The sequence below is a fragment of the Vanessa cardui genome, chromosome 5 (genome assembly GCF_905220365.1).
Source record: "Vanessa cardui chromosome 5, ilVanCard2.1, whole genome shotgun sequence".
Taxonomy (NCBI): Eukaryota; Metazoa; Arthropoda; class Insecta; order Lepidoptera; family Nymphalidae; genus Vanessa; species Vanessa cardui.
Window position 1 is genome coordinate 10994792 of NC_061127.1, and position 8657 is coordinate 11003448.

Here is an 8657-nt window from a genome sequence, read left to right on the forward strand (position 1 = left end):
ACACAATTTGCTTTTTGTTGACATTCAGCGAAGCGGTCGTGTGCGATATTTTTATAAAAGAACCTGAAAAGTTCGTAAAAAATATTCCGTATCAAAACATGACGTACGTATCAGTTGGCTATATTTTTATCAAACTATTTCTTACATTTTGTCACGTCCAGAAACCTTAAGAGGAGTGTATTTATGCAGCACTGCTACTTATGATATTAGAAACTAATACCTTCTCAAAAATGCGCTGCATCTCTTCGTATAAGTTTTATATACATACATATATTGATTTATTGGCACTATTAGCACTTTTATTGAATAAAAAAAAACCGTACCTTCATGTTACGTGCAGATTGGTCTATGGGTATTATTCTTAGAAAAACATAAATAAAAAATTCAACCATGATTAAAACTAAACTATTTTCCTTGTTACACATTTGAGATCTATATAAAGAAAAAAATAAGAACTAGGCATTTATCATTGAGAAGGACAATACCTCCAATTGGGAAAATCTTTATGATTCATATCAATTAGCAAGTCGCTTCGCGAGACTATAAATATTTATATAAATTGAACATTTACTTACATAAGTAAATCATTCAAGTGTTAGACATACTGAAAAACATACGAATATGGATATTACTGTAAGTTTTTTTATTTTAATTATAAGAAAAAACTAAGATACGCCACAATAAGACGTATAAGACTTATTTTATTATTATTTTTATTTTTAGGCACAATTGTTATGAAATAATTAAAAACATTTACAAAATAAATCATTTATTTCAATTGAAATCATTATTAATAGTATTTCTACATATTATATTTAAAAACAACTTACACTTATTATTTCAGATCAGTCACCTTTTTATTACGTCACTATTAATAATACAATGTATCACTTTAACAAAAAGTGAGGATCAACTACATTTAAATGAAAAAAAAAATCCGTTAGAGAACCTTATATTACACGAGAATACACAGGAAAGCAAAAACCAAAATACTGATCAAGACAATGTTAGGGTGAAAAGGCAGTTCGGCTACTACGGTTAGTAATGTTTTTTAATTATTTCAATATATGTCTATTTAAAACTTTGAAATAAATTAAAAAGTTTAAATTTTAGGTTATTACCCTCGTCCTTATCCATTACCAATACTCGTAGGCGGTATTGGAATTGGAATTGGCAGACCAGGGTTTGGTTTCGGAAGACCTAGTTTTGGTGGACGAGGATTTGGATTTGGAAGACCCGGTTTCGGCGGTAGGGGATTTGGTGGTAGAGGTTTTGGCGGCCGCGGCTTTGGTGGACGAGGATTCGGTGGATTTGGTGGAAGAGGGTTTGGTGGATTTGGAGGAAGAGGTGGACGGGGATGAAATAATTACTGTGATATATAGTATAAATATAAGTATAAAGATAAACTTCATAGACTTATTATATAAATATGCTTTAAAAACAATAAACAAAAGATAACAAATAACTTAAATTATATTGTTTTAATTTATCCGGTAACATCTAATGAATCTATAGCACCAGAGCAACTAAGACTTTTTAGAAAAGTACCTATATATTATGAATCTAAATCAGTTTTCTCAGTAGGTATAATAACATTACACAATTAGAAGGCAACCTCGGAAAAAGGTTTCGTATTTTTGTCTCAAAGGTAGATCAAAATCATAATAAAAACGAAAAAAATTACGAGATATATTTCCAGGGCTCTACAATATTACATAAAACCTTTAATAAAGTCCTTTGCAATGGACGTATATTTGACAATCATACGCTTTCCCCGAATATTAAAATAGTACGGCTTAAAAAAGGTTCAATCAAAATGAATTAGTAATATACGTGACATTTTCTTTTTGTGCCCGCGATTAATCAAGTTGATGCAAAAAGAGCTACAAATGAATGAAATACTATATAAAGCAACTATCTATAGGTACATATATTTTTGTTTTTAATTATTTTAATCTATTCCCATCAATAAATAAAATTTTAACAAAAAGAAAAACCGACTTCAAACAAAACACTATTTTAAAACAAATGAATATGCACGAAAAAGTAATAAAAATAATTGCGAATTCAACATATTTTTAGAGTCTTCCTAAGTTAAATGAAATGAAAAATATTAGACTACTTAAAAGTCGATTAACGATTATATCATGTAGTTATAGTTATTGGTATATTTGGAGCCGGTGTCAGCCACGGTGCCCTTGCCCCAACAATCAAAAGAAAGAAGCGATACGAGCCCCTTGATTGATCCAGTATATTATTGTGTAAAAGGTAATTTGTAAAAAACATATTTATCAAAGTATTCTCGTATTGTTTTTTGATAGATATACTGTAGGGTTTTATTGGCTGACACCGACTCCAAATATACCAATAACTATAACTACATGATATAATCGTTAATCGACTTTTAAGTAGTCTAATATTTTTCATTTCATTTAACTTAGGAAGACTCTAAAAATATGTTGAATTCGCAATTATTTTTATTACTTTTTCGTGCATATTCATTTGTTTTAAAATAGTGTTTTGTTTGAAGTCGGTTTTTCTTTTTGTTAAAATTTTATTTATTTTTTGATTTTAAGTGAAGCTGATGTTGAATAACTAATTTTTTTTTAATATGGATAGATTAAACGTTCCGTTTATATGAGTCAGAAACTACTTCGAGGACAATTTCAAAGGAAACTTGCGAATAAAGCAAAAATAGACTTTCGAAAATGCGGATTTAATACGTCACGCGGCGTAAACTACAAGGATCCCTCGAAAGAGCTGTAATCGAACTCAGCAAAAAAACTTTGAAAAAGACCAACTATATTTCGTACATCATATAACATCACATCACATACACAAAATTTGATTAAAGATATTAAGAAATTCTGCCCCATATCGCACCCTAACTGCGAGCCGTATAGGAGTTCCATCACTACATAGTATAAAACAAAGTCGCTTTCTCTGTCCCTATATCTTTAAATCTACGCAACCGATTTTGATGCGGTTTTTTTTAAAAGATAGTGTGATTCAAGGGGAAGGTTTGTGTATATAAAACATGAACAATATAGTAAAGAAACACTGATAATTTTAGAAGTTTGCGATGTGATGTCGTATATAAACAAATTCTGTAGTATATTTAGTATCAGTATTGCACCCGTGCGAAGCCGGGGTGGGTAGCTAGTTGATTATAATATTCGACTATGATAAGTACATAAACATAACCACATTACGGAAGGTGACTCAAATATCCAAATAACCTACCTATAAATAAAAGATTCGACCGAGTATCGCTAACGTGCTCCTCAGAATTGTTCCGTTCCCTTCAGTTCCGTTACTTTGCCATGGATCCTGTGCTCAGAACCTTACCAAACTTTCACCAAATTACCCTTGAAGTATATATTTTATAATAAAAAAAGTATTATCAAAATTGGTTAACGTGATTTTCAGTTATTCACCTATTTGTCGCGCATATACATAATGCAAATTTAAGACTTATGTCGTTTTCACATGGATACCATCATCGGAAAAAAAAATAAAAAAATGGGACCCCACGGGAAGCACTACCTTTCAAACAAAAAAAAAATTATCAAAATCGGTCCACCCAGTGAAAAGTTATGAGGTAACAAAAAAAAAAAAAAAAAAAAAAAAAAAAAAATACAGACGAATTGATAACCTCCTCCTTTTGGAAGTCGGTTGAAAAAGTAGGACTTAACTTCAGCGAAAATCTTCGATTTTAAGCTGTTTCTACAACACCTAAAAACGATTGTAACGAAAGTACAGAATGCCTTCTTAAAACTGTACTCAAAAGAATTTGATACTCGCCTAAAATATCGTTCGACGTATCCTCAAGACCTACCGATTTTTATTATAATGTATAAATAATAGTGCTCATACGGTGCCAGTGTGTATGCAATTGCGTTCTCGAAATACTAGTGTGTGCTTAAATAGATTCGAAATAAAGGTGAAGACACGTGAAACGCATTTTCATATGTTAAAATTCCAAACGTGTATGCACTCTAGTTTATGACTTTCATAACACGGTTGAGCCCTCTTAATGTTATCATCATCATCGTCATCAATATCAATCCTTTAAAAATTGTATATTTATGTCCAAAAAATAATTACTTGGCTAGTCTTTTTTTTATATTTTTCTGATTATCGTTTTTCTCCAAATAATTAAATAATCGTTTGTTTATTTCTTGAAATGACATAAATGACATTTGACACTTACACTTTAGTCTTTAGTGTATTTGGCATTTGGCAATTCTATCAGACATGTGTTTTTTGTATATACTGTAGTCTGTAACTATAAATTTAATATTTTTTATATAAAGTAACTTGTATCGTATTATGAATAATAAATCCGGTTTCAAAAGTAAATGAATATATCTTTCTATAAATGGTAGATTAAAAAAGAAGTTCAAGGAAACAGATTAGCATTAATGTACCTAAATGGCCTTTGCAATCATTGCTAAATAGCGATTAAACAGTCAAATCATTTTCTGTTGCTATGGAAGGTGCCTACGATGAAATTATTTCGGACAACCCGTTCTTCATAGAGTTTAAAAATGAGTATTCTAATTTATTTCAACATTGTATATCCCAATCGTGGATAATATGTGTGCCTCGTATTGGAAGTTTAAATACACGAGTATTCGCAGTCGAAGATTTCTGTGCTCATGTGTTAGTGCCTAGTGATGAATTACCTGAAACACATTACAGCACCCTCACTGAGAAACAAGTCACCGTTGCCAATAAAGTGATAACACTCGAAGTTACCAAAGGCTTACCATTACAAAGTCACATATTGTTCGAAGAAACATTCTATACTGAAGACTTTATCAAATATAAAGTATGGTGTGTGGAAAGTTCTCTGGAGCCAAATACCAATGTGGGTGATAATGCTGTGACTAAGGATTGTCTGTTATCTATAAATGACTGCATAGACTTGCTCTGGACACAAGCAGCAGGCCGTCAAGTACTAGATCAAATAGAACTCAATGTCCAACAATTTCTCAAGAAATATTCCAGTCTACCTATAGCTCTTGCTCCATTGAGAGATGCAGTTAGCGAATTGTACACACAGTGTCTTCAAAGTACATTGCAAAACCGCAGGCTTCGTGAGAAATGTAAAGTATCTAAACATTTACTTGAAAATATAAAGTTATCTGTGGAATGCTATATGCAACATTTGTTATTTGACTCGCTGTTCAAGCCAATCTGTACAATATGTGCTTATGAAGACTCACATTTAAATAAAAAGATAAGAAACATGTGCGACATTCAACTCCGTGATCTTGACATTAAAAAGGAGTTGTATCATGCTGTTCCAAAAGCAAAACAAATCCTATCCAAAATTGTTACATATAATACTGTTCTGGAAAAAGTTCTTTGTTTAAAACAAGCATTAAATGCTATTAATAAAACAGATAATGGTAATAATGTTGTACTGTTAACTGCAGATGACTTATTACCTGTTTTTGTGTTTTTACTTATCAAATCTGGTTTACCTAATTGGTATAGTCAACTTAAATATATGAAAGAATTTCGTTTTAGTGGTGTCGGAAATGGTGATGGTGATGAAAGTGCATTTTTAATAACTACCTTAGAAGCTGTTATAGAACATATTCAATCAGGAGCTCTTGCTGGCCCACCTAATCCAGAGTCTTATTATTATGAAAGTAACCTCACAGAAGACAATTTAAATGATATTAATCAGAGGAAAAGTAGTTTAACAGAATCTATATCCACATGTGATACTAGTGGCAGGGAGGAAACCCTGGAATATGTCTTTGATCTGATTAAAGCAAACAATTCTGAACAAGTACAAACAATGTTAGAAAAAAATCAAAAACATTTAGAGAGTCTGCAGCAGAATGAAAAAAGTGCCATAAAGTTAGCTGAAAATCAGGACTACAATGATGAAGATGACGATGATGATGATGAAGGATATGAGTTGGAGATATACCAGAAACTTTGTCATCCATTATGTAGTTGTAAGAAATGCTGCTCCAAAATTTCAAAGAATCTCCTGAAAACTTCACCAACTGTGTCATCGAGAGATAGTCATGGCCTAACTCCATTACATGTCGCATCTATACATGGTAGAGCAAATATAGTGGAAATTCTTATTGACATGGGAGCAAAGGTCAATGCCACTGACCTAAATGAATGCACATCTTTGCATTATTCTGCAGCCCGGGGACATCAGAATGCTTTGCTATTATTGTTACATTCTGGAGCATCTATTAATCAGGCAAATATTGACAAGAATACACCATTACACTTAGCAGTCAATAATGGACATATAAATTGCGTTAAAGCTCTTATATATTTTGCAGAACATGGTCGGAAAAGACTTCAAATAAATTGCAAAAATGAACATGGAAATACTCCATTACATTTAGCTTCTAAGTGGGGTTATGAAGGCATAGCCAAATTACTAATAGAAAATGGTGCAGAACCATCGCTACAAAACCGTAATAACAAAACTGCATTTGATTATGCTCATAATTTTAAGATATTACAAGTGCTTAAATCAAGCACGCCTAATTTGTATGAATATATCCACATTACGAGTACAGATGTGAAGACATTAAATTGTAAAACTGACAATCCTGTAACAATGAAATTGCAGAATCTTAAAGTAAGAAATAATGAAATAAATAATGTTTCAAAAACTGTAGAAAATTTAAAGAGAATAGAAAGAATTTTCCAAGCAATATCTTATGGTGATGTTAAACTTGCTTGTTTTTACATGAACATTAAGTACGAAAATTATATCAATACAAATAATATAACAAATAGGTCATCTTGCCATCCTCTCTGCGAATGTCAACTCTGTAAAAAAACGCACCAGGCGGTTTCTGACTACGACATCAACTTTTCTGATACTAATGGGTTGACGGCCCTACATTTTGCAGCAAGATATGGCTTAGATGAACTATGCAAAATTCTTATACTCAACAAAGCCAATATAAATGTCTGTAATAAAAAAGGTCAAACACCTTTACATTTGGCTGCTTTAAATAATAAAACTATTGTAATTCGTTTATTACTTGACAATGGAGCTGATATAAATGCAATCGATCATTCTGGCAACACTCCTTTACATGACGCAAGTGAAGTTGGCAACATTGGTGCATCTAAAATTTTATTAAATTATAATCCGAATTTAAATATGTTGAACGGATCTGATAAGTCTGCGATTGAAGTGGCTAAAGAAAAACTTCATTTAACAATAATAGATTTAATTGAAAAACATACAAATAAAATTAAGTAAATATAATACTCTAGTGTTTGAAGGTTTAGACAAACATAAGCCAAATAACAACATGTTTATTCTACATAATATATTATTTTATAAAATAACCTTGTTATTTTGAATTTGTTAATTTATTGACATATAATAAAGACAAAGATTGCTATCAAATTGACAATTCCAGATAAAGATATTACACAACTATAAAATCAAGCAATCTCGTTTTACAAGGTTTGAGAGTTTTTTGTACTATAATGTGAAATAATAGCCTTTTTTTATAACATATTATTTATTAACAGAATGGTTTTGGAAACTGATTGAGTTTGATATGTACAATTTGCATTCCATATAAAAGTTTCATATCATGCACAAATATTTTTATAGTAATGTGCGTTTTTGTGCCATAGTGTAAGCAGATAGGTATTTCCTTTATTAATGTTATATAAATGAATTTAAATTACTTAAAATTAAACTTATATTATTATATTTATTACTTTATGTTTACACCTGAGGAAATATTTAAATTTCAAACATATAAGAAGATACAGCGGATCTATTCTTAATATGCAGAGTAAAATGATTCTGTTGGACTAATAGGATAAAATATAATAAGACTGACTAAATGTTACTATTTGTTTTTGTTTTTTAAATGTTTTTTGTGTCATGACCGTTATTTGAAATTAGTTCAGCAATAATTGTATCGAAAAAAAAAAATTAATAAAATTTATTACAATGTCAATCATATATAAAAAACTACATGTATATATCACAAGATTCCTCTTCATTGACTTACCCTAATATATGTTTTAAAATTAAGTTCAAATAATTATATACATTTGTAATTATGTTTAACGAAACGGGCAATAAGTTCAAAATAAATAAATTATATTATTATATTAGTTTTATTTTTCCTTGAATTTAAATATTTTCTTCTTTATTTATCCAAGAAGGTTTGTAATAAACAACAGATTATTACAATTTTATAACACTTGCCACATAAAAAAAATATGTAAATAGTACAAATAAGTACGGTAACAAACATTTATATTTCACTTTTTAATATCAAAACACCAGTCTAGCTTTCACTCTAATTAAACATCACTACATCTAAAATCTCCACTCACACATTTTTTCTCAAATTTATAATTTATTTAAATGCTATGAATGTCTTGTAGTCATTCAAAAAAGTATTTACAAAATATAAACAAATATATTGTATGAAATTCTTACAGCTACAAATTTAATATATTAAATTATATGATTATTTCAACTTTATGCTTGTTTATATCTTGTGCAAATGAATGAAAAGTGAAATATATGGATTTTAAAGTAAGGAGGCTCCGCTCACATACATATGTATGTAAACAAATACAAGAGCTGAAGTTGAGTGAATATATATATATATATATATATA

The 8657-nt window shown here is 30.1% G+C and overlaps 2 protein-coding genes across 2 annotated transcripts; both read left to right on the forward strand.

The window, feature by feature from the left end:
* The first annotated feature begins 588 nt into the window (after nt 1-588).
* LOC124530018 (guanyl-specific ribonuclease pgl-1-like) lies at nt 589-1613 on the forward strand. Its single transcript, XM_047103991.1, has 3 exons — nt 589-633; nt 845-1037; nt 1114-1613. The coding sequence occupies exons 1-3, from the start codon at nt 622-624 to the stop codon at nt 1359-1361; spliced, it is 453 nt and encodes a 150-aa protein (XP_046959947.1). The 5' UTR covers nt 589-621; the 3' UTR covers nt 1362-1613.
* A 2619-nt stretch (nt 1614-4232) lies between these two features.
* Nucleotides 4233-8235, forward strand: LOC124530045 (ankyrin repeat domain-containing protein 27-like). Its single transcript, XM_047104022.1, has one exon. It carries the CDS (start codon nt 4493-4495, stop codon nt 7262-7264), a length of 2772 nt encoding a protein of 923 aa, XP_046959978.1. The 5' UTR covers nt 4233-4492; the 3' UTR covers nt 7265-8235.
* The last annotated feature ends 422 nt before the right edge of the window (nt 8236-8657 follow it).